The 26,707-nt window shown below is 44.7% G+C and overlaps 1 protein-coding gene across 1 annotated transcript in view; it reads right to left on the reverse strand.

Moving 5' to 3' along the window:
• MYL3 (myosin, light chain 3, alkali; ventricular, skeletal, slow) overlaps positions 1–24,827 on the reverse strand; it is a 35,912-nt gene extending 11,085 nt beyond the window's left edge. The window contains exons 1-2 of the mRNA XM_010561837.1: positions 24,604–24,827; positions 3,378–3,405 (exon numbers count right to left, since the gene is read on the reverse strand). Coding sequence (XP_010560139.1) covers positions 3,378–3,405; positions 24,604–24,726 — 151 coding nt within the window. The 5' untranslated portion in view covers positions 24,727–24,827. The remainder of the gene's footprint in view (positions 1–3,377; positions 3,406–24,603) is intronic.
• Positions 24,828–26,707: the final 1,880 nt, after the last annotated feature.

Genomic DNA, 26,707 nt, shown 5'->3' on the forward strand with positions numbered 1-26,707 from the left:
TCCTTGCTGACAGTGGAAGGGGGCCAGAGCCCCACTCCCAGCTCTGGCCTTTCCTGGGGAACCCAGCAGCTGAGGTGGGGGAGAAATACACCCACGTCCCTGCGCTACCCATCCACCTGCCCCTTACCTCTCCCCTGAGACCAACTGCCTGAGCACCCTTCGCACCACCCCCTAAAGGTTCAGAATTCATCACAGTTACTGACAGCTCATATTTCTCTCTCTTTTTTTTTTAAATTTAATTTAAAATGAGATGTGACTGCCTCTCACCAGAGCATTGGCCCCTGGGTTTGGAAACCCCATATTGTCAATATACAGAAGCAGCCTTTTTTCTTTTTTTTTTTTTTTTTTGGCATTTGCACTTGCATTTGCATTTTCTGGCTTAATGCATGTTTCCATCAAAGCAGTGAAAGCAGCATGGCTATGGTCTCCTTTGTCCTCCTGCTAGCCATTAAACCACTGGCAGGAGCAGTGTATATTTTCATATGCCTAATTGCTACCTATCTTCTCATCTTGAATAGCTCATATTCTTCTCTTTTCAGCAATTTAGGGGACTGAAGAGGTAAGGAATCCAGTTTCATAAATACACATTGCCACAACCAATGAATTTCACTCACAGTTGAAGCAGGAGGATGTGTAAAGATGGGTGTGTTACATAGCGCTTCACCCACAGACCATTCTTCTTCTGAGAGTAACATTTTGGGGGCTAACATAATAACAGAATAATGACTCCTGGTAGGGAAGTAAGCCTGGTGCAGCGAAGTCTTTTCCTTAGCAAGAGGAAGAGATTCAGAGTATCCTAGAAGATAGGGCTGGAAAAGACCTTGAGATGCTGCCTTGTCTGTTTCTTGTCCACCACCTCAATTTGGAATCAGCTGCCAGAAAACCAGTTGGGGTCATATCTAACACATAGGATGGATTTCCTACTGACTTAGATTCAGCTGACAAATGGGGAAGCATCTAGTCTCACTGAGATACCTAGCTCCTCACCTGGTCAACAGAGAGAGAAAGAGGTGATTATTACACATTCAAGGTCTATTTTTTTACAAACACATATAAAGGTACGACAGGTGACCTTGACCTCCTGATGACTTCCTGAAAGAGGAAATTTGATAAAATTAACAGTGCAGTGAGGAGCTGAAAATTAACCCAGAGCAAAACAAGTGCAACTGAAATGCAGAAGAAAGGGACAGATGGCAATCTTGGAAGCTTCAGAGAATATGAGGAGAAAATGAGGAGAAAACAAATCAAAAAGATGTATTCTAGAGCTCCTGTAAGTCCCAACTCTCAAGTCATGCCAACAGCCAGTATAACAGCTATAAATCATGGCAAGTGGTGCTTGCTTTCTAACCTGTGTGTTTAACACAAAAGAAAAAAGTCCCAAGCACTGGAATACTGATTGTCCACTTTCTTAAACTGGTGGCACACTTCTTGGCAAGGTTTTGACATGTGCAAACTAGTTTAGAGGACAGAGCATGCCAGGGACAGTCCAGGGACAACTGTGGACCATGCTGTAGATATAATTCTACATCTGAAGCATCTAAGCTCTACCTAGGAGTAAATACCTATGTAGTAACTATCAACCTGCCTACCTACTCACCTATGGACCTAAGAACTTCCTAAAGGTCAGGTGAAGGAGAGGGAAAAAAAAAAAAAAAAGAACCAGAAGATGCCAGGAGGAAAGGAATTGAGGAGCTGACTGATGAGCAGTGATCAGTCCCCAGGTGATGCTCATTAGGCACTCCTTCCACAACTCCTGGCAGAACCTATGAACCAACTGTGGGATTAATCTTGAGCAGATTTAGTGTTTCTCCCCAGTGCTAGCACACAGCATAACTCTGTTATGCTGTTGTAGCTGACGTGGAGGTCTCACAGCCTTTCTTACACAGATGACGTTATCTGCTTCCTGCCGCATGGCTTTCCCTTTGATATTTCAAGGCCATCCTATTCACAAGTCCTGGATTCCCAGTTTTGCACTATGTATTCAGTGAGTACAGCTAGTCCAGAAGGGAGCAGGGGCTGCTGTGAAGAAAGAAAATGCAACTTTCTGTTTCTAGAGATGGTCTACATCTTCTCTAGACCCCCTATGTTTCACGGCAGCCCTGGAGTTGCTCCAAATTTGCCATTTCCTAGCCATTCCAATAGGCTGATGGCAAGACAAGCATCCCTTTTTTTTCTGAATAGGCCTTTTCTTTTCCCATTCTCTGATATAGTCTCTAGAGCTAGTTCTCCTCAGGGAGAGATAAAACAAGGCATGGAAACTAGGTGGGTCCTATCCAATCCCCAAAACATCAGCTGATGAGATCCAGCTGTTATGTGCTGCTGTAATAGTTCAAAGGTTTGTGGCTCAGAACTGTGCTTCTCGTACAGTTCTCCCATGACTTTGGGACTGGAAAAGGGGCAGGTTCCCAGAAATTAGCAGTTGTCTCCAAACATATGTTACTTTTGACCTGTTGTTAGAAAACAGAAACTAAAGGCATTAATGGGGACTTGAAATCCCAAGGTAATGTTGGAAGTCTGTGGCAAAGCCTCAGTCACTAAGGCATTATCGTATTTGGTTCCAGTTCAGGAAATCCTTCTTTCCATATCTCTCCTCTCTGAATCAGCCTGACTGGATAGTCCGTGATTTTTTTTTTTCATCTAATTAACCCATTTTCTGATACCATCTTTCACAGGCTGTACCAAGTTCTGCCAAGTGTTTAAAGACCAAAGCAAAATTCTGCCAGATGTATGATTCCATCTATCAATTATCCCTTTAAGTAAAAAGCAGGCTGGTAGTTGAGGAAAAAGGGGACAGCTGCAGTGGTGGCGTTCCCAGGGCTTCATGCATGAGGTTTCAGTATCAATTTCTTGGGCTGGGACAAGGGTTTCAGAAACTGATGCTGATGTTTTGCTTTGAAAGAAAAAAGTCGCCTTTGCTGTCGTTATTTGCTGGTTTCTGGAGAGCTGTCACAAAACTGTAACACCTTAAATTCTGATTGAACACAGGAAAAGTTCTCAAAAGCAGAGTTGGGAGACTTTCTCTTCGAAGGATTGATATTTTGTTACTGGGTTTTCTTAAAGAAAGAATATATATTTGGACTGAGGATTTGGAAGAGGGGGAAAGGGAGGGTTCTTTTTTCATTTTTGCCTCATTGGCAGACAACCTGATGTTTCCTTTAACAAAATAAGTACCTAACCATGCATAGTGCATGACTTTCCCCCTTTTCTCTTGACCAACTCAACAGAGGGTTTGGAGGAGGGATGGAGCAGGAGCCATGAATTAAAGCACAGCCCTCTCAAGGGAGCGTCAATACCACACCCGCCTTCACCCCAGCACTTGCCAGCACCTCCCAGTGACAGCATTTACTATGCGCAGAAAAGAAACACATCTTCCTCACCTTCAATCTGATCGGGGGTGAATTCAACCTGGAAGAGACAAAGAATAAAAGCCAGATAAAAACAGAAAACTGAAGCAAATAAGAGCAGCACTGGGTTAGTCTCTGTGTTATGGTTCTGGCTGCTTGTGAGGTGCATGAAGGAGACTGACTCATAAATCCAAGAAAAAATTTTATAGAGCTTGTAGATTCTTCTTCTTTCCTCCTCTGCCTTCCTTTATCAATCAGTCCCACCTTTAGGACCTCTGCCCCTCCCACATGGCTACAGATGCCCTTTGTCCATTCTTCTGCTGCTCCTGTGTTCCTGCTGTAGTCTTTTTTCCCTGTCCCAAGTGACTCGCCAGAGGGAGGATGATTACATTAGCACAGTGGTAAATCCCAGACTACTTCACTGAAAGGGTTTTATCTTCAGACAGATGGGGATCTACTATCCATAGTCTTTTCCAGCAGAAGAACTAGGGGGTATCAAGTGAAGCTGGTGTGAATCAGGCTCAAAGGAAAGTGAAGGAAGTGGTTCTTTGCTCTTACAGCTGAATTGTGGAAAGCTGGTCATGGGACACTGCGGACGCTCACAGTCTATGTGTTTGTAAAGGGTGACAGGACCAATTCCTAGAAAAGAAATTAATTTCTGTACATTACCAAATGTACAGAAATACTTTGCTTAGGAAGTCTCTGCTTGAGGTTTAGGAGAGTGTTTTGGGGGACTTTTGCCCAGTTCTTGTACCTTTTCCTAAAGCATCCTCTAACAGCCATGGCTGGACCATATTGGACAGCTCTCTGGACCTTGCTCTAAGAGCCATCTGTCTCTTGTTTTTTCATCACTTCATATTTCTTCCTATTTCCTAAGTTTTAGGGTTGTCCCATTCCCTACTTCTCCACGGCATTGCCCTCTTGCAGGATTTCAAAAATGCTCTGAGATGCCCACAGGCTGCTGCTGGGCTCAAATGCAAAAGAAGGAAACACAATGTCAGAATGTGAGGTCCAAGCTTCTGCATGAGCAGGCACACATCAGCAATGTGAATTTACAGCAGAATTTACACCTGCCTCTTAGGGAAAACCAACAGGATGGGCGTCTCTGCTGATAGGGGCATTTCTGAAGTGCAGGAAGACTGGCAGATTGCCGTAATGGTGAATACATAAATAAAGAGAAACCATATTTTGATAGGCATAAACTTTCAAATGCACACATGCAAAGCATATACTTGGGACAGACCTAACTGTCCTGTGGACATATATGACCCGTTGCCCCCCAGTATATGCACAACCTCACACATTTTGGGTCAAATTTTTCTTATGAAGCTGACCACCTCTCATTGCTTAATATCATATTTTGTTCCTTGGTAGCAAAGTAGCCAAGTAGAGCAAAGGCATAGTGAGAGCCTCAAACACAAACTCCTTGTTTCCTTGTTTCAAGGAGAAATGCAACATGACACATCTCTTCACCATCTAGTTGGGATTTTCATGCTATTAAAGGGTGGAGCTGTTGTAATTCCTCAGCTTTCCAGCCAGGATGTCTGTGATATGGTGGAGCATGACAACACCAACCTCCTTCTCCCACCCCGGGCTTGGTGGAGAGCTCCCAGACGTTTTTCTGTCTCCAGATACCCCAAGCAGCACAAGGAGCTCTAGCATTCATAGGACACAATGAGAGCCTACAGGGCAGATACAGACAATCCAAAACTCATTCTACTCATGCTTTCAGGTGTTTCGTTGCAGTCCAGCTCCTGGCACATATTAGCAGTATATCTCAGTCATGCCATGTGGCTCCAAAGTACCCTGCAAATTCAGTCTAGAGTCCCTCTTTTGCCAATGTAGCTATTCCCTGGCAATTTTGGACCTTTCCATCACCAACCCCCCAAGAAAGTACCATCTTCTAACTGAAAGTTGTTTGCGCATGTGTTAGAGCATTTTACAATAATAGTCATTACTGTTAGTGTTTCCATTTTCCTTTAGACTGGAAAACAAGGTCATTGAAAGAGGATTTCACTCTCCAGCAGAAAGTTAAAGGACTCATCCCATGCCCTCTTCACAGGACTCTGCTAAGCTTGATAGAACGTCATCGCCCAATGAGTAACACTGTGTTGATTGGGATCTTCTTCCAGGCAGCTCTAATTATCTATCATTATTTGTGGCTGAGAATGTCCCTGAGAGAAGGTGATACCCAGACCCCTCTTGCAGGGTATCCTGCATCAATTTCTGGAATAGCTGGGGCTTGGCAGTCTTGAAGACAGTGTTTTTGGTGCAGGTGAATTTACTGGCTTAGTCTGCCTTGCTAGAAAATGCCAAAATACCATATTATTCAATTAGGTATCTCATTTAAGCACTGAAACAGCCTTATTCCTTTGACCCAACCCTTCACCTATACGTATTTCCTACCAGTGCCCTGCCTATCACTCCTTGCCATAGTGTTTCCAAGCATGGAATTTCTGGCTTAGGAGAAGGAAGAACCAGAAAACATCTGGTGACCTTGGAAGGCAGGACTCAACACTAATCCTGCAATTGTTGAAAATCAGGCCACTATTTTTGTGTCTGCCCTGTTCAACCTTATCTTAACTAACTCATTCAGGGGATTATCACTTTGTTGGCAATTCTCAGTCATGATTTACCTTGAGTGAAGTCCAATTAACCAGGAGGCTGTCTAAAAGGAAGCATTTCAAGAATGCAAATAAGAAGCACCTAAAAGAATAAGAATGCTCTTCCATTTTCTAATACATGGAGGGGTCCAAAGCTCATCTTTGTCATGAAGATTATAATCACCTAGGCTGGGTCCTATCCCAAATCCACATACCTTAATTTAATTTGAAATAAATACCAATTGGGGAACACATTTATAGAGGTGCATTGTCAGCAGCAGCCTTATGCCCAGTGTGTCTAATTATGTCAAGCTTTGAGAATTTGACTGAAGGTAATCATGTATTGAGTTTATTCAGGCATCAATAGCCAATGTCGGTGAAGTAAGGCTAGAGCTGCTGCCAACTCATATTTAAATAACTATGAGGGATGGCTCTTGGAGAAGAATTCATCTCAGCTACACTTAGATGTCGACATCTGGATGTGTCAGTGACCCCACATTCGCTTTATACCAGCAGAAGGGAACAGGCACTTCTAGGGTGTAATTTGACTTGGTTTAGGTCTATACTTGAGGAGAAGATGAGTTATGCTCTCCTTTTCACTGAGGGGATCAATCAGTTCTACAATGACAATAAAAAGTGCGCAGGTGGATGTCCTTTTCTGATCTGGTGAGTCCCACCCCGAAAGCGTGAGCCAGCCCTTTGGCAGACCGCAGGCCAGGAGAAACCGCGCCGGAGCGAAAAGGGATGACTGCAAATTCCCACGGCCGGATCAAAGGGAAGGTCTGAGCTGAAGGGCTGAGCGTGCCTCACCTCTAATCATGGCCCCTATAAAAACACCACCCAGAGCTGGAGGACCGTGTGTGACAGCTGGCAAAGCGGTGGCAGACGATTTGACCAGACCTACCGCCCAGGCATGGCTTCCTCTCAGGAAAGCTGCAGAGATGCGTGGGTGGCAGCTGCTGCTATTTTCCTCCCCTCTCAGCACATACCGCCGTGGAGTTGTAGGGAAAGGCGAGTCATCATTTACCCGGCCACAAGGTATCATTGAAGATGGATGGAACAAACCCCGGGTTATGTTTAGACTGAAGACGGCTGGGGTTTTGTTTTCCCTCCCCTCTCCCTCAGAACGGCGTGGAGGACACAAAACCAAAGCCATCTCCTCGTAGCAAGAGCAAGGGTGGAGGTGTCCTTGCAGAGTCACCGCCCCGGAGAACCCAGGCAGGAGGGATCCAGAGGACAGGCTGTAAAAATGGGCTCAGGCTAAGGCAAGCAGCGGGCAAAGGAGTCCCAATGCACCACAGCCACAAACAGCGACCCGTATCCATGCTCTGAGGCGGCTCTGCTTCTGCTGCTCTACTGCAACGAGCATCCAAGGGGGTGGAAGCTCCCAGTGGGATCTCTGATGCTTAGGCCCGCTCCTGCCCCCAGACACTTACACCGCTGCCCACCAGCATCACCCCACACTTCACTGAGCTCCGGCAGCAGAGCATTGCCCAAAGCTGGAGGCTGCAAAACCTATCCACAGGCTTAATGTGAATTTCCTTTCCCAGATACTGTTTTACATTCTCCAGCTCCTTGGAAGTAGACTAGGATGATTTCCCATGGCGTTTTGTTTGTTTGTTTGTCTGAAATACACTGGCGCTTCAGAAGAATTGAGTTTCCCCTGGCAGTGTTGGCAACCGACAAGGTTTTAAAGCAGGGACATTCCTATGAGTGCCAAGCATCCACAGCACCAAGGCTCACAGTGGCGTTATTTGGTACAAATCCGTATGAGAGACAGAGCTGCTGACAGCTAATCTCTTTCCACTTGTCCCCTGCCCTGATGTGTGGGCTGTGCTGCACGTTCTTTGAAGACACCAGATGTCTGAATTAAATCCTTTCCATAACAAATGGGAAGTGTTATGCCAGCTTCCCTACTGTTTTAGCAATCTTGGCTTCAGGGGGTCATCACCTGGTCATTCGTGGCATCAGCTGTAGCCCTGATACTACTCTCCTCTTTGCTTAAACAATGGCATTAAGCTGGTTTTGTCCCAGAGACACCAGGAGGGATGCACGCACCCCTCGGCGCTGTTAACGTCATTCACAGCTTCCTATCATCTCAGGCAATTTTTTTATAAACCCATAGTATCTCAATCAAGCACATAATGCTGTGCATGATAAGTCAGACATAACTAAGTCTGAAATAAGTCCTATTAATAAAACTGTCGCTAACCAGCAGCCAAAAGGTTATCTGGGGGAAAGCATTTAGACAATGCAAGCAAGGAGTCCCTCCAGAAAAGAAACAATGTTCTTCTTGTTTCATAGTACACTGAGGAATCCTAATACAAACAGCAAGGTTTTCACTTAGCCATGGCAGGGCTACTTCTGGAGAAGGAGAAGGGTTGTTGGGTTTTTTTTGTTTTTTTATTGTGCTCTTGGGAGACCAATTTAGGAGGCAGAAATGCAGCAGATGGAAAGAGGCCCAGAAGACCATCAAGATCAGTATCATTGTGTTGAGGTTACATTTGTATTTCACAAGCGTGTGGTTTTTTTCCACTAAGACCTTTTTAAACTTATTAATACACATTATCGCCATCATGCCCTCTCCCATTACTTTCTGCTCAGAGCAGTTACGATGTACATAAACTCCTCCACTGTCCATGGGTAAACCTTGACACATGGTCAAGTCTCATACAACTCCATCCCCTACTGTTGTTTGATAGTTACTCCTGATCTCTCTCCTCCTCTGCCTTCTGGAACTCTTTTGGTACACCTACGTTTAGCTCCCAGGGTTGCCCTAAGGACTTTCCTCATTATTTCTACTCAGCTCATGGTCTGATGGGAAGGAAGGCACAGTACAACATACAGACACTCGACTAGAATACGAGCTGTGACACAGGACAGTACAAGATGCTCCACCTGGTCTTCACAGGGAACAGATAACATATAATGATCATTTTGCAGAGTAGAAACCCAACCATAAAACTCTACTGATACTCTGTGTTTTCAGTTTTATGTTTGGTCCCCAATGTTTTCAAGAGAAAAATTATTTCAGGTTGGACTGAAATGACAGGTCATTTTGGAATGGCAGAAAATATATTGTTTGAGAGTCAGATAGAGAACTGAATTGCTGACCTCTTAAAATACCTAACTATACTGATAATGAAAGTGAAGTGAAGATAGAAATCAACCATTATTTTCAGCTGAACTGGTGAAGACTTTCATTAAAAAGATACGTATTTCAAGATCAGGAAAATGGGGCAAAGTCTTTGTCAAGGTCATGCAGAGGATGCTGCTACATAAGGAAATACACAAGCACGTTTTTCTCCAGCCTGCACTCTTTTCCACCAGAAGATGGTCACCTTGAATCTTTCTTTTATCTGCATTTCCTGAGAGCTGAAAAATTATAGCAGTATATCACCACTGCTCCTACCTGCTTCCAGGTCCCTACTTTATTTTGGAATAAGCCTGAATGAGGTCTGCCATATTATGACTTTTGATTCACCTGGTCCCTCAAGAAGTGGATGCAAAAGCCTTGTGTGAAGGAGCAGTGTCTGGTTTGGGGTTAGGAAGTGCTGGTTTGGGTCTCAGAGTCACTCTATGGGATGCTCCCAGACCGAGACAGAGCTGGAGATGGGGAGAGCTGAGGTAGCACTAAAGGTTATGGGGTGGCAAAGGACTGTGGAGACACACAAGATCAGTGGTGCAGCCAGATTGAGAAATAGATTTGGGGAACCCATGAGGTTCCTACCCCAAGGAAAGAAATACAACATAATCCTGCACCTCAATACCTCAGCTGTAGTATTGTGCTCTGGATCCCCGCTGAGTGAGGTAAATCTGGTAAATTTACAGGGCACAGGTTCAGCTTTGCACTTTGCAGGAAGCTTGTCCAAGCACGCGGCGACTCAAAGCAGCCTCATTTTTGGTGCTGATGCTCTGCATCTTCAGCCCGAGCTGGAGCGCTGGGTGGCAGTCCCCTGGCAGGGCTTCACATCGCCTTGCTTCTTGCTTTCCTGTAGACACCTTCGGGGGTTTAAGGAGCGATGTGCTTTTCAATCACTGTGCTTTTCCAACTCTGGTAGTAGGCTATAAATTGATAGCTCCCTTTCTTGGATAGGGAACGTGTTGCCACAACTTTCCGGAGTGCAAAGGGAAATTCCAGAGCTTCGACAGGAGAATGACACAGCCGCTTTGGAGAACTGAGACGGCTTCTGGCAACGGCCAGCACCAGAAATATAAAACACTTTGTAGACTGACTGTTCTCCCTGTAGCAACATGTATTTGGATTCTCCAACCATTTATTGATGGCTGGCTTCCCACCTCCTCTGCAACCCCCCCCTTCTCCAGCCCCATCAGCAGATGTTTGCTCAGATGTTTGCAACCATGGAAGAAATTATAAAACCTAAAAAATACCCTCTGTTAAATCCTGGAGGGGAGCCTGGGGTGTAGGAGAGGTCAGACGTTGCCTGTGCTGTCTGCTTGAAGTAGACACTAGCTCATGGGTTGGGTCTTTGATGGAGAAGAACCCCAAGGATACAGCTTGTGGACCACAAGGCAACACTTCGGGGGGATTCAGGCCCTCAAACCTCCTGGTAAGTGGGTGCTAAGAAGGAAAAAGGCCCATCTCTCAACCCACATGCATGGGGGCAGGTGGACTCCACCATTAGGCATATAACTATGGGACAGCATTGCAATTGTGCCCCTTGCAATATGATTGTCTTAAAATGGAAGGTCTGAAACAGGACAGGAAAAATTAGTCACCAGATAATACATTTGGTGGATATGATATGTTGGAAAGTGCCCAGGAAAAATGAAACACTTTTTTATTTAAAAATAGCTAAATATTTTACTATTTAATTTGGTAAACAGCTTAAAATAAGAAAAAATATGAGGCATTATTATTATTATTATTTACACTTATAAATTTGACATAAAAGCCTCTCCCTTTGTCTTTCATTTCCAAAATCAAATGTTTTGTCTTGCAAATACTGGCAGCTTTTTCTTATCTTTTTTTTTTTTTATTTTAGATTCAAATATTTTTATATTGAAGTGGCTTATTTCATGTAAAATTGACTTAAAGAATCCCACTGCCCCGCATTAGATCACCCCCAACCCTACCAAAACAATTCTTTTTGGGATGAACAAATCCATTTTGAGTTGCCAGAAAAGAATTTTTGTGGGGTTTTTTGTGTGTTGCTGAAACCTCCTGAAAATTCAAGCTGGTTTCTTTTAATATTTTAATTCCCCCACCAAGCCTAAAAACAACCACCCTTAGCCGAACTAATTTTGGTCTCAGATGACACAGTTGTGTAACTAACTCCTCTAGGCCGCTGATTGATGCGTCAGTCATGCTAGTAGTGAATGAGACCACGTGAGACATTAAGTTGGCCGAAGTGAAATGAGCTTGATGGGTCTCAGGCAAGATGCAGCAGAAGGGCAGCTGCAAAGCAAAAATCTCCTGGAAACCAAGGAGTCATTTTTTGATGTGGAAGCTGAAGCTTTTGCTTGTACACAGTGAGATGCCCCGAGAAACGAAATACCTTGGCATAGTCCATCCACCACAACCATCTTCCACGCTTTTCTTCCTCCAAGGTCTAGTCTGACAGTGTTTTGCAGCCCAGCGACACATGCAAAAGAGCTTCAGTGTCCTGGGTAGAAAATATTAAGGTTTTCCCAGACATACCCAGACACAACCCCATACCGTGGGGTTCACACAGCAACACGATGCAAACATCACACTCTCCCAGCTCTGTCCCAAAGGTGTTGTTTTTCTCTGTCATCGCCATTGCAGCCATCACCACCCCAACCCTCCCAGGGATGGGATGATGCCAACCACCAGCCCCCAGCAAATCCCATCCATCCTTGTGCACTTGCAGCTCCGGGAAAATCAAACAGTAGCTGGACCCCTTTAAAATGTCACACCCCTTGCCCTGCAACTGTCTTGAAAAAAAAAAACAGGAATAACCTGCCAAAGAGTCACCGTGATAACGTGCTGGCAACGGGGAGAGCTCTGCTTTTCTTTCATGAAGCTGGCAGGCGCAACGCACATGCTGCTCCCAAAATAATCACACTATAACCCAGCCCCAGTTTCAAATGGGCCAAAACTTCCCCGTTGAAAATCCATGAGGACAAAGCAGTATCTGCCATATTTCGTACCCTGGGGTTTGGGGGTTTTTTTGATTTGTTTTTTTAAATTATTTTCCGAAGCAGGACGTTATCCATTGTGAGCAGAAAAACAGTGTGCTCTGATCTCGCTATGTAACCACAGCCGTACTGGATGTTCCTGCCCGTCCCCAGCACCACTAGGGAGCTCAAGTCCGAAAAGCTGAGCCCCAGCTGGGAGACTGGTCAAGAGGATGGAAATTTTAAATCCTGCCCTTTTATCAAAATTTCAAATTCCAATGGAAAAAAAAAAAGGAGAAGCCCTTTCCCTCTCCCTGCACCACCACGAGTTTTTCTTTTCAGTTCAGCCTGCTGGGGTCCTTTGCTTGATTTAGAGGTTTATTTATTTATGTAGAAAGAAGCCAAATCTGAAGTTTCCTATAACTGCAATTGGAGCTGACATTTCAGAGTTTTGTTTTGGGTTGTTTTTGGTCCGCTTACAATGGTGTCAATGTCCAAAACCTGATCATATTAAGTAGTGCTCTGACCCGTGACGGTTTTCTCCAGGCTTTGCAGCGGAGCCTGCAAGGTGACACGGAAAAACAAGTTTCTCCCAAGACCCACAAAGTCTGCGCATGTCCCACAGCCTCAGTCCCCAACACTCCTTCGCACTCATTACAGCCAGCTCCTGCCATCATCCACAAGGATGCTGGAGGCAGGTTCAGTCACCGTGTTTATAAAATGCTGTCACCAAGCAGCATGGCATTCAATGATGTTTCATTTTGGGGCAGAGGGAGGTGCATTTTGCAGGGGGGAATTCTTTTTGCAACCATTATATTAAAGAGAGACAACATATTTACCCCTGCCAGGCTGTGACTGTTACCTACTAGTCAGCACTAACCACAAACACCGAAAAGTTTGAGCTATTTTCCTTATCAACATTTTATGTTTTTTCTTCTTTTTTTTTCCTTCTTTTTTTGTCTTTCTTTTCCCCCCAGGCACTCAGCAGTTATTGTCAGGCTGCTCTTAACCATAGCTGGGTTCTCAATGATGCCTTTTTTTATTTCCTTGCTCCCTGTTGCTGCTTTATTAAGGCTGGGCGCATTAGAAACCGGTTTGTTTTTCTAAGATTGTTCACAGCAGCAGACTTCTTGCAGGAGATTTTTCAGTCACATCTGCCCAGTGGCTGCGATGTTCCACTGCCTCCCAGAAAACACAAATGATAGATTGTCACTGTTTCTATTCTGGGTTTTGGATGCGTAATTTTTGTTGGAGCAGAGCAGTTTTTACATACTGGAGGCTGGGCAGGCTCTGGCTAGGTCACGGGCTGAGGACCACTTTCCTTCATTCCCAGCACGATCCCGGCAGGACGGGCTGCATGGTTCGGCTCTCCTGCACCCAGCGGAGGGCTGGCAAGGGGGCACTGGTCCCCAGGTTGGCCAGCCAGGCGCCTTGCATGGGTATGGTGTGTGCTTACACATGCACCGGGCATTTGGATAAAGAAAAACTTTATAGGGGTATACATGGGTGTAAATGTTTGCTCATCTATATATATGTCTGTGTATATGTGTGTATTGATTCATATATACATATGAATATACATAAATGCACTTACATTTCTTTCCTACATGCATGTCTATGCACACATGCACATACTATATATACATACACACACACTTACTACATATATATATGTATATTATGGAGTCCTAGAATGGTTTGGGTTGGAAGGCACCTTAAGGATCATCTAGTTCCAACCCCCCTGCCGTGGGCAGGGACACCTTCAACTAGACCAGGTTGCTCAAAGCCCCATCCAACCTGGCCTTGAACACTGCCAGGGATGGGGCAGCCACAGCCTCTCTGGGCAACCTGCTCCAGTGCCTCACCACCCTCACAGGGAACAATTTCTTCCTAATATATATATTGTATGCACAACTCACATTGACAACCATACACAGTCATTAACCCCCAAGGCAGTCAGAGAAACCAGAAATGAGAGTGGATGGTTTATAAAGGACTGGTCTAAATCTGCACTGATCCTTTTAAATCTAGAGGCTAGCATCTTTTGGATCTAGAGCACAGATATTTGGAAAAAATAGGATGCAAGTATTCAGCTGGGGTAAATCAGCATGGATGAATGCGTGATTGGCAGGGGCTGTGATAATTGACCCCCTGCTGGGAATTAGTCTGTGACGTGGACAGCATTCACGAGCAAAAGCCGCTAAAGCTGTCCTGATCCCCGTTATTAGTGTCAGTAACACCCAGTTCCCTGGCTATGGCTGGGATTCTGGGAAGCAGCTATCTCGTCAAAGAGAGCTGGGCTGCAGGCTGACCGCATACTCTGAGCATAGCGTGATGATTTCAGTTTAAATTTAGGTGAGTCCCGCTCTGCCTGTCTGCTTTTTTGGGATTCAGATTGCAGATAGGACAGGGAAGGGAACAATGCCATGTAAGATGTGTGCAGACAATGAGACATGAAATTAAACTCAAGAAGGAAATTTGCTTAGGAGAGAAAAAAAACAATATTCTGGGGATTACATTGGCATTGCCCCTCTACTAACATTACATCCATTTCCTTTCCCATATTTCTTTCCACTTCTTTACTCTGGCCAGCATATGATAATTTTGTACATATATATATGAAATATTGTTAGGAAATACGCTTTGATGTTGCTTTGTTCTTGCTGGTTTTAATAATACCCAGGCTTTAACCAACCCTTTTGTCACTTGGGAACCTTACAACGAAGTCTAAGCAAACAGATCAGTCCCTGGGCTGGGGGAGGAAAGAAGGTGGAGGTGGAGAAGCTCACTACTAGTCTAACGTCAGAAAGCTCTATACTGTGAGACTGTTCAGAGCCACGACAGCTGTAGGAGAGGCTGGGATGGTTTCAGACTCCAAGTCCCAGAGCCTGTGCAGCGAGGCGGGCAGGTCTCTTGGGCTGGAGCCACGTGCATAGAGAGGCAGCAGGAGCTCTTCCCATGCTCCTCGTCTTGGTGCAAAGCAAATTGGTTACCCCGCTTTTGGCCAGTCCAGAGCAGGTACCCACCGCACGCCTCTGCCTGAAAATCGCTGTAGATACACTCTGCCTTTTCCTGCTGCCAAGGGGAACCGCTCCATAGCAGCTTTTAGGTATTTATATCAGCCCTACTCTTCTAACACATCAAAACCCTTCATGAAAGCCCCTCTCAGAGCAATAATTATCACTGTCTCCAGTTTGCTTCTGCAGCACGTAAGTGCAGAGATAGGTCTTTACCCAAGGCAACTGCTCCCAAGGTCACCATCGGGGCTTGCACAGCGAAGCTGAAGGGCTCTTTCACCTGAGAATGCATCTCATATGGAGATGCATTGCCCTTGGCCAGCACGGCAAGGACTTGGTGACAGTTTGGTAGCCAGCCTGCCCCTGGGAAGAGATGGGGTGCAGGACCAGGAGGGCAGGCAGCACATCATCATCTGGCTCTGAGTCATGTCCTCATCAGCTCACAACCTATGTGGCTCTGCTCCACACCCACTAACGCCTTTTTCCATCCTGTCAGCACAGACACCGGGGAAAAGTACACCCAGTCACCTCTGCCTGAACACTAACCTCTTTGCAAAAGTTAGGGGAAACCCAGAAAAGTTTCTGTTTCTATTAAGAGCCACTGTTCTTCTCCGCCCCCATCCCTCCTATAGCTACTCTCAACATTTTTTCCCCTTCTCCAAGTGAAGATTTAACTGGTTTACGAGAGGAATAAATACTCTGTCTCTACAGTCCAGCTTTCCAGCAACCTGGGAAAAGTTAGCACTTTGGCCAGGGCCTTCTGCATGCTCTGAGCTGTGCATTTAATTTAAATTTAATAGTTATTGCACGTTACACAAATGGCGATTAAAACCATATTGATTGAGGTTTAGCAGCTATGTGAGAAATGCAGAGCTTATTACAGAGCTGCTCCATATCCAGAGTGTGCTTTTAATAACTCCCTGCTCTTCAAGGGGCAGACTGGAGAGAGAAAAAGGAAAAAGCAAGGCTGGGAGGCACCGGCTGAAGGGATGACAGTAAGGCTGCAGGTTGGGCAGCTCTCACTCGCTTCCCACCTTGGGCACACACCCCCATAGCACGAGATCTCCGCACAGATATGTTGATTACTTCCCCATCTATAAATCAAAGAAAACCTACCTTACACGCAACTACAGATGTGCAAACAAGCCTACAGAGGCTACATCCCCACCACATGCTGGAGAAGCAGACAAACATGTTGGCTGAGATCTCAGAAGATCATGGCAGGATGTATTGCCGTAAGGGCTTTCTAGGTCAGGACCTGCTGCAGAGCCACTTGAAAACCCCAGAAACTGTCAAAACAGGCCTTATTTGTTATTCTTTCATCCCCCCTCTTTTCAAAAAGCTGCAAAGTTCATTTGGTGGCAAAGCAGAAATAAACAACCTCTTGTGTCCTAGTTTGTCTGAGATAACAACTGAAAAGAGAAAATGAACCGGGAAAATAATAACGGCATTGAAATCACCCTGCTGAGAGCAGTGCAAATGCTTTCAAACCAACTCTTTGCTTTTGCATAGTTCTTTGCTTTGCACAATTTGCACAATTTCTGTGCTTCGCGCAGAAGTGAAAGCAGGCTGGGAAATACTGCGGAGACAAGGGGTGTATAAATGTCAGGGGAAACAGAAAAAAGATGTGAAATATGCAGGTGTACAAGAAGAAATGTAGAGGGAGATGAAAAAATCCCCTACACATGCTTGCAGAAAATCTTACTTTAGATGATTTCAAATGAGTCAGTAAAGCTGGGCTACCCTTGGGCAAGGTTTACCCAATGCCACAGCCTTGTCTTCTGTATTAGGGAAATAAAGTTAATGGTATTTAAGACCCTCTACAGAAATCATCTCCTTTCCATAAGCGATTAAGGAAAGCCACGTTCAGAAAATCACGCTGCATTCCTGCCTCTCAGCAATCCAGATACAGACTCAGAAAGCCACACATTTTACTTTCAAGGCCTGAGGATTCAGTAATGCTGCAACTCTGAGTTATTTCAAATAAAGAAGAACATATGAAACTTGACAGGTTTTCCTCTCTACTTCCCTCAGACCAAGCTGAGCTGTTTACAGGTTTGGTTTTGCACATCCCTGTGCCACAGACATCAGACATTGCAGAAAAGTTATTTTTTGGCAACTGCATGACAGAGACTTGGAAGAGGAAACTGCCCAGAAATTTTTTTTTTTTTTTTTGTTAAATCTTCCTACTACATATTTTAGGGTGCCACTGAGCAATTTCCAAATTTTCAAGGGAAAAGTCATTTTGATTAAGAATGAAAACAAGTTTGGGTTTTGTGTTTTACTTGATGACAGTTTTAGTTGGAAATGAGGCAGAAAAATTGTTCCAGATAGGTCAAAATGTTCTCTTTTGCCCAAATTGAAGTAATTTCAACCATTAAAAATTTCTGGGTATTTTTTAATATAAGAAAGAAAGAACCCTCCAAAATTAATAGCTGCTTCAGATCAAAAAGAATCTAAACAGGGAATTAACTAAAAAAACCTGAAACTGGTAATTTTCTTTATCCTTTTCAGATTTCTTTGGAAAACCCTTTGCAAAATCTGTGTGTATTTGCAAAACATTCTGGTACCACCAAACTGCACTTTTCAAGTCTCCCCGAAAAGTATTTTTACGAGAAACGTCACCCAGCCCTGCGAACAAGAGCAATATACAAAGATAGCCAGACTTTCGTTGGCCCAGAAAATTCATCTGGAAAGCTCCTTCAATTTCCAGTGCTGTTCGGTTTTGGCCCTAAGAATGAGTGGAATATACCACAAAGAAACCCTTTTGCTGTGTTTTAATGCATGCTTGCTCAACATCTTACTCTTTCTTCGTCGCTCTGCATCCTGGCCTGTATCTCTTGGGGATTATCTCTTTTGGGGATGCTACAGCCCCGGGGACTTGAGCCATCCCACCCCTCTTCTGATGAAACGTTTCACTGGGTCAAGGCTACAGGCTGTTTCCTAACGCTGAAATCCCTTCACACTTTCAGGCACTGATTTATTTCTGTCAAGCAAGCTGCCAAATTTATGTCAGCCTGGGGCCATCTGCTCCGAAGGAAGGGACAGGAGGGACAAAGGTGCTCTCTCTGCTATTAAAAGCTGCCCCGCAATGGCCAGCCTGGCTGGGAATGCCCTGTGCTTCCAGAGTGACATGGAGTGTGATAAATAAAGAAGAAAAGAGCAGAGCTGCCTTTAGAATGGCATGGTAATTATGCTTATCTCTGCTACGCAGAGAGCGTGAGACCGGGTACAAAAAAGCACCATTTATAAAGGGAAAGTGCTATGCTGCGGACTTGAGCTGCCATGAATTTGGAGGGGGATCCCTCCAGAAGGATGATCCTTTTCCAGCTCCCACTCAAAGCAGTTGCTGCCCACCATGACCTGAAATCCTCAGGTCAAGTTTTTTCCGAGGAAGGACCACAGGCTACTGAATTTGGATGCCCCCCGGCTTCATGGGGTTGATGGATTGGGAAGATGCAGGATTTTTTTTCAGACGTGGTAGAGATTGCTCGGGTTCGGGATCCTGCAGATCTGTTCTCCTCCATGGTCAGCCCAGAGCCAGGATTTTGGAGTAGGTCCATCATTTCTTTTAGAGTAGGGCCTCGAGCAGAACTGCTAACACTCAGCAGCCAATGTCTGTACTGTGGAAAAGTCCCCAGACTGGTAGAAATCCAAATCTATACAGCACCGTACAAACCAGATAGTTCTACTGGTTTGCATCCAGGCACAGCCCAGCTCTGGCAGGGCTCTACTGGTAAGCACCAAGTACTTGCAGTTCTCATTAGCTGGGGCACAAAAATGAGCTACCAGGGGTCTTCGCTGCATCCAGGTCATGGCTCCAGTGTGCCTACACTTCAGTGGTCCCTCTTCTCTACCACTGCTTTATTCGATCTACCTTAGGTGCTCATCTTTGGGTGAAATGAATGAACTTCCGAAGTGCCTGTTTCTCTTTAGCAGCTGTACTGGGAGCCTGAAGAGACTAGCTCAGGCTTGAGGATCTAACTTGTAGATGCCTGAAATACCGCACGTGAATCCCACTTTTTTAGTTCCTTTCTTTCTTTCTTTGTCATTGAGCCCAAAATGCTTTTCCCTAACCAAAATCTTTGGGCTCAGCAGAGCTCATGTGAGTCAAAATCTGCATATGGGATGTCAGATTAGGTGACTAAACAGCCTTAAACTCTGTAAAACAAGTACTCACCACGCTCAGTGACATGAAATGCTAATAGGTCATGCAGGAGCCTTTGGCCTTCTTCACTCATCCTCATCTTTCCATTTGGTGTAGGCTGAGCAGGGCAGAGGACTCCGGTTATCTGGGGTTTGAGCGGAATTTCTCCTCTTTTATTCTTTTCTGGTTCTTCTCCTGTGCCCATCACAAGGGAATCGGGGCACTTTGGTACATTATCTTGTGCAAGAGCGAAGTGGATCACATGTTAATTAGTTGTGGAAACTTTTTAATAATGCAATCCAAACCTCCAGTCACCCTCTGCACTTTTTTGGATTGTCTACTAAGACCATGTGCTTGAGATAGTAACTTGAACTTGTGCAGCCAAAGGTTTCAGGGTGGAGCTCCTTTTCTTTACTATAACCAGCTGAGATAGACATCTTATGTAAACTAAATGTCTAGGTTCCCTCTGTAGAAGCCAGACTGGACTTTTTCCACTTTCAATTTTATTCATCCCATCCTAAGAAAGATATCTGATATTTAAAATAGGTGGCATCTGAAATCTTCCTCCGGAGTTACAGGACTTTGTACCATTATTATGCTGAAAAGGGAGTTGTCTCAATGCATCTGAAGATTTTTTGCCAGATCTTTGCAATTTTTGAGCACATACCTAAGAGGCATTCGCTGCTCGCTAAATTAAAAATAAATCACAATAAGCTTACAAAAGTTCTCACACCTTGCCAGAGCACTGGTCCATAGCAAGAATGGTGAGTCAGAGGCCAATCCCATAAAACTCAAAAGGAAACATTTCCTACTGACTCCCACAAGCTTGCAATGGTGTCTCTTGTCTTCGCTAAACTTTCAGTCTTTTTGCCTGGGGCCTCCTCAAGACTCACTACTCAAATTTCTCTGTGCTTGAAAGGCTCAGGAAAAAACCACTGAGAGTGAAGGAGGCCCAGCATGGGCTTGGTTTAGCCTGGCAGGTGTCTGCCCACTTCAGAAACCTTCAAATATGTGAGCACAGGAGGGAAATTGCTCTCAAAGTATTTCTACTGAGATGCACTGTAGGCCAATAATAATAATGGTGATGACAATGGAAACGTGTAGCACCTGGAAGGAAGGAAACCAAGGGAAAAAATAGGTTGGAGAGAGAAAGATGAGAGGGTGTTGGGAGGTTGAACGCCTATGGTGGCCACCTTCAGCTGTCTTGATGCCTGAAGACTTGGCCAAACCGTCAATGAGATGTAACATCCTGACAGGTTTCAAAGGGGGCAAAGACCTGCATCCCCCCCACCTCTTACTAAAACATAATGTGATTTCTTCTTCCAAGCTGGATATGGTATGTGCACACTGCATGGGATATCCAGACAGGCTTTTTCTGAATCAGACAAGCCCTTAGTAGTCTGGATGTCTTTAGTATGTCCCAGGTCACCATCTCTCTACTCAGGGACTCAAAGAAATGGTCCCCACCCCGAGTACTGTGCTGCCCTGTGGGGGTGGCTCAGGCACAGCTCTGCACCACCTTCTACCTGATGCACTGTTGACATCGCTGTGTTTTTCTGGTGCAAAGCAGAGGGGAGACAGAGTGGGGAATCGCTTTGAAGGAACCTGCTCCTGTTGTCTCTGCACCAGAGGGAAGGGGTTCTTCAATACGCTGAGATTTGACTCATGCCTGCACTGGGATGTCCTAACCTTGGCCTAGAAGATGGCTTCTTCTGGCAAGAAAAAACCCTCTTTCCTAAGCAAAACCTGTCGTAGGACGCTTTCCATGGGTCTGGGTTGCAAAGGACCTTACACTCCTGCCACCAGCCAGCTACAGGTTACCTGCTGCTGCGCCTCCCACGCCAGAAGAGATGTGGGCCTGTGAGCTCATCCCCCGTTTCCCTCACACATCCAAATAAAATACTTGATTTGCACACTCAAAATCTCTCTCAAGTGGGCCAACACCTCAGATTCCTTATTCACAAAGAAGCCTTTTTGCCTGCAAAACCCTTCACCCCTACCCCCCCCTTTCTTACAGAAGTCAGGGATATAGCTAAATTCCTCTTCCTGAATAAAAGGTACATTCAAAAGCCCTCACACAGCTACAAAACTTCAAGAAGTCAGGGCACACACCCCACGGCTACTGATTGCACACAGAAACTCCTCAAAACCGTGACTACGAAACCTCTGTCTCACACACGTAGGCACAAAGGTGTCACATGCTGCTTTATCCTCTCTTGTACACACATTCATTACTCCCATAAACTGAATTTCTTTAATACAGCCACATGTTTAATAGAGCATTTTTTTCTCTCATGCAGACTAAGGCAACACATTTACCCAACAAACAAAATCCTTTTTACCCTCAAAGTGTCTCCTGCTTTTTCATTCCCCCTTCTAAGCACTTCTCACAGGTATGTCCACTATTAACTCATATACATTTCCCCCACCTCCAAGCTCACTCTGAAATAATCATTTCAGTCACTTCAGCCCAGAATAAATTCTCCAGCAAGGCACCAAAAACTACTGTGACGATCCCACCTAGCAGGGCACTTATTTGTTGTCAAAATGGGATTTTTTTCCCCCACGAAAATCAATCCATCTCCCCCAAGAGACCTTTGCTTCCCTCCCCGCAGACAGCAGCCACCCCAAGCTCTGCTCAGCCCTGCTTAATTCCGCGGCAGATGTTCGCCCGTGTCCCCCTGCACATCTGCCCAGCTGCAACCCTGCCATCGCACTGCTCGGAGCTCTGGAACTGAGCAGACAGACAAGTCCGGCAGGATCTCATCTTTACCGGCACGATGCCTGCTTTATTTCCCTTGTGGCTGAATCCCATCCCGGATGCTCTTAGATGTTTTCTTGCAGAAAAAGGGAAGAAACTTTTATTTTTTAGGATCCCTGCAGGTGTTCAGAAGCCTGCAGGGCTTTCAGGGAGAACGGGTTTCACATGGCTTCAGGATCACAGTACTCCACAAAAATAAACGGTGACTGTTTTTCCCCAGGCACCTGTATTACTGCATGCTGCTACAATAAGCATATCAAGTGACGACAAGGGAAGGTGCGGTTATTAAAGATATCTCCATATGGTAAGCTGTGTCCCATCCAGGTCCTCACACAACGCCAGCTGTCTCTGCGTGGCCTTTTTGTACCCAGGACTCACTGGAGTCTAAGCACACGTCATCTCAGCTAACTTTAGCAGCTGAAATGTTGGCACCCAAATATCCCTTTGTCAACGGACCAGCATCTCCCAAGGGTGATTCAATCCATCCTGATATAGGTGTTTTGCACCGCTGCAAGGGATAAACCTCTAGAGAGTTTCTTTCTGCTGATTATAGACGATCTGTTTAAGATCAATGATCAACTTGCCAATGGTTAAAGCTAGATGAGCCAGCCCCATTTTCTGTGTCTATAACAATAAAAGACAAATCCTGGTTTGCATCAGCCTTACTATTTTTCAGGAGAGCAGAATAAATTTCTGGCAAAATGTTCCCCCCCTGCTAAAAGACAGCATTCAGGTGGAAATGAATTAGATATATGGAAAAGACAGTCTTCTTGCTATAAGATCTCTTTGGGACAATCTGTTCCCCAAAGTAAAGAGGTTCAGGCACCATTCCAGAGAAACATTTTCTTTAAAAAAACCCCTCGTGGACTCAGCCAAACTCTTACAGAAAAACAAAGAAACAAACAAACAAAAAAACCCAAACTCTTTTCTATGAGTTGCAAATGACATTCAATTGCACCCAATCTACTTTGAAAATTCCTAAGTATTGGATCAAATCCTATGGGAATGTATATGTGAATAACACTATAAACTTTAGAATAACTGCATTTACTTAAGGGGATGTGTCTCACATTTAGGCCACTGTAACTGAGATCCCAATAGAGACCCAATACAGACTGAGACCGTGAAGCAGCAAGAGAAAGAAAATGGGATTCTGGAGTGCAAAATAAGGCTCTTTTAAACCATTATCATGGCAGCAGACTATAACAGTCAGGAAAATTGAAACAAGAAGTACTTTTCTCTACCACAGAAATGTTTTAGTTCTGAGACTTTTGAGTGTCTAAAAAAAAAAGTTAAAAAATTCCAAACACAAAATTGTGCAATAAGGTCTGAGAATAAATATTGATAATTTGAGACATTCCCATCAAAAGATGCATTTTGATAATTTTTAACATTTTGTTTTGATACAAGTTGTTTTCCTTGCCTTTTTTAACTACAGATTATCTTCTGCATGAAAACAAGAAACAGTTTCATCCTGGAATGCAGAAATGGAATGTTTGGAGAATTTCAAAACTCATTAAAGCATTTTTTTTGAATGTTGTACAATGATCTAGGGACGTATTCTGATCTACACCAGATGGCTTGAGCTCCACCAGAGCTAGCTTTATGAAGCAGGAAGCAGTATATTTGCCAGACCCAGACCCTCTGCACAAATAGTTTCAATTTTGACAAAAGCATTTTTGATGAAAAACATTTAATTGAAAAATTCCCAGGAAAACTTCTCTAGAGGATATCATCTCCCTTTGCTATAAGTTTTGGATAAAATATCCCCACCAGACCCAAACCATGCATCTACCAATGCTTGCCCTACTCCAATTTTCTGTATAGTAGATAATGGAATAGTCTCTGTGAAGATGAAGAGATGTTATCATGGGAGTACTGGATTTACTTATTTTTTAGGAACTCAATATTTTTTAGCACTTTTAAAAACATGATAAGAGTCCATAATTGCAAGTTGTGCTGGAGGGAAAAATGAGAATTTGCATGAATAAGAGTGCAGAGTGAGTAAGTTTAAAAGAAAAATGCAGAAATGAATTGATTTCAAGTCCTGTTTGGATGAAAATGTATTTATGATCCTGAAATTGTGTTGGCTAAAAAGATGCCTGTCTATTTTTTAAGTGGTACCAGTTTGGGGGTTGGGGTTTTTTTTAATTACAACTCATCTTGCTGCTGGACTTAGCTGCCCTTCATACCACAATGTCATAGTATCCCAGCTGAATATTACCGCAATGTCATGGTATCCTGGCTGAAGCTATCTGTGCCCTTGAAGAGAAGTTATTGCAATTGCCCCCTCCTCCTTTTACAGTGCAGGAATGTTAAGTACAGAGATGTTAGCAGAGAGCTGGATCCCACCACGTACCACTTGCCCAAGGTCACACTGGAAGTTCTTCTCAGAGCATGGCACTAACTCTGGTGTCATTACTTTAAAGACTAGCCCCAAACCAAATTCCTTGTAATTTGACTCCTTCTTATTCTGTCTGTGGCAATTGCCTTTGCTGCTCACTTTTTGCTCAAAACCAAGAGCTACTTTTGGAGAATGGCATCTCTCAGCATTGAATACACCACCACCAGACCCAAGCCCCACCAGACCCCAATTGCTTCTTCCAATGCCAGGTTAAAAGATACGTACTTTGATAGAAGCTGGGTTAAATTCAACTTCTTTTTTGGGTTCTGGTTCTGCTGGTTTAGGCGCTGGTTTGGGTTCTTCCTTCTTAGGTTCTGCCTTCTTAGGTTCAGGCTTCTTTGGAGGCATGTTGGTTTGCCGGTGGGCTGCTTTAGAAAGAGAGAGAAGGAGACAGACAGACAGACAGGGAAGACAGGATAAATCACCAGCGCGCACAGGTCTTTATCCCTGTCCGGTCTCTTGAAGTCACACATTGTGTCACTCTTAGACCCGTCACATGTCAGAGCTTACAATAGGGCCACTGCTATAAAAGGACAAGACATTTACCCGGCTATTTTAGAGCCATCGGATACGGCATTGTTACGAATTAGCACTTAAATGGAAAGGGAGTTTGGGGGTTTTAGGTCTGGGGCTGGCGCTGGGTCAAACATTTTTGGTGTGCGTGTGCATTCGTGTACGTACAAGGGGGAGGTTGGGTTACGACCCAGGTCCCATCGATGGGTTTTCTCCTCCCCAGGGCCATGCTGACACTCACCTTCCCAGCTCACTTGCTGCAGAGGGTTTCTCTTTCGGGCTGGACGGCACCGCTGGCCTTTGTAGTGCTGCAGTTCATTAAAAGGCAAGCACGGATTTATATTTAGACACGAGGATGGAGCTGTACGGGAGGTTGACCATCAACATGTCAGCTGGCGCAGGGGAGAATTCACGCCTCAGATCGCACGCTGGTCTTCTCCTGGGAAGGTGCAAAGGACCAGTATTGTTTATAGCAGAATGCATCTAACGAGCAGGGGAAAAGAAAAAAAAGAAAACAAAACCACACACACACACACACAGTCTGGGATAGCACTAGGTGTCTGTAAGTACATCCTCATGGCTGAGATTTTCCAGACCATTTTAGGGACCTGAATGCCAGATTCCTATTAAAATAACTCAGATAAGGGTATCCATTTGAAGCTTTTCTAATCCCAGCCTTACTTTGATTTAAATAAGCACCCTTCAAAGCAAAACAGAGTTAACGATTTTCAGATCTGCACTTGGTTATGTCATTTTGCTAAATCAGGAGGTCACTCTCTGAGACACGGTCGCTTCCACATTCCCTAGATTTTTCTTTTTTTTTTTTTCCAAAAAAAATCATCCTCTGTAACAAGACAACCACCCACCAAACCACAATATATTTGAAAAGGGGATCTATGTTGGCATTTCAAATAAATATCAGTTGAATCATAAATCTCTTTGGTTTACTCACTACATCATCCTGATAAGTTACTGTTCAAACCCCTTTCGACCCGCTTTTCCCGACATCGCTGTCAGGCTGACCCCCCAGTGCCTGCCTCTCTGCACTCCTCCGTTCCCTGGGTGGCTTTGCTGGAAGTGCGTTTGTGCTTTATCCTGCCCAGCTGCTCCCAAATCACGGCACATCCATTACTGGCAGTGCACAAGCAGCTTTGAAGCACAACATGAATTCTACACAGAAGGCTGGCCACCCCCATTACGCTGCTGTCTCCACTGTGGCTTCAGCAAGTGAAAACAGTTGGGGATCCTGGAGGGGCTGGAGGGGGCACGGAGAAGGGCTGAGCTTTGTGTCTGTACACCACACTGTGCATTCCAGGTCCTACCTGAATGAGAGCCTGCTTTCTGATTCCAGGTTTGAGGCAATGCCACAGTAGTTATTGCAGTAACAAATCCATCACTGCAATAGCGTGATTATCACAGTAATGGCAATTTGTGCTTTTTGGATAATGGGAAGCAAATCTCATTCGTCCCATCAAAAAGGATACTTTGAGAACATTGTCTGTGACAGGACCCCTGAGCTGCTCCTGACCAAGCTGGTGAGGTATTTTCGCATTTCACTGTTTCAGGGACAGCCTGGATAACTGCATTTTTCCCTGCAGTGCCACCTTCCAGGAAACTCAGTTCTGGTCAAAGCTGGTAGTAGAGAAGGGATGCGTCTCCACGAGAAGCTGTGCAGAGGTCTGTCTACTCACTCTGCCCAGATCAGACTCTAGTCCTGCCAATTCTCTTCAGTTCACAAAAGCCACAAGACCCCACCAGTCCCAGTTCATGTTTGTGTGGCCACCTGGGGAAGAAGTTTCCGACAGAAGTTTACCAA

This window comes from Haliaeetus leucocephalus, unplaced genomic scaffold (genome assembly GCF_000737465.1).
Source record: "Haliaeetus leucocephalus isolate CR32 unplaced genomic scaffold, Haliaeetus_leucocephalus-4.0 Scaffold0, whole genome shotgun sequence".
NCBI lineage: Eukaryota > Metazoa > Chordata > Aves > Accipitriformes > Accipitridae > Haliaeetus > Haliaeetus leucocephalus.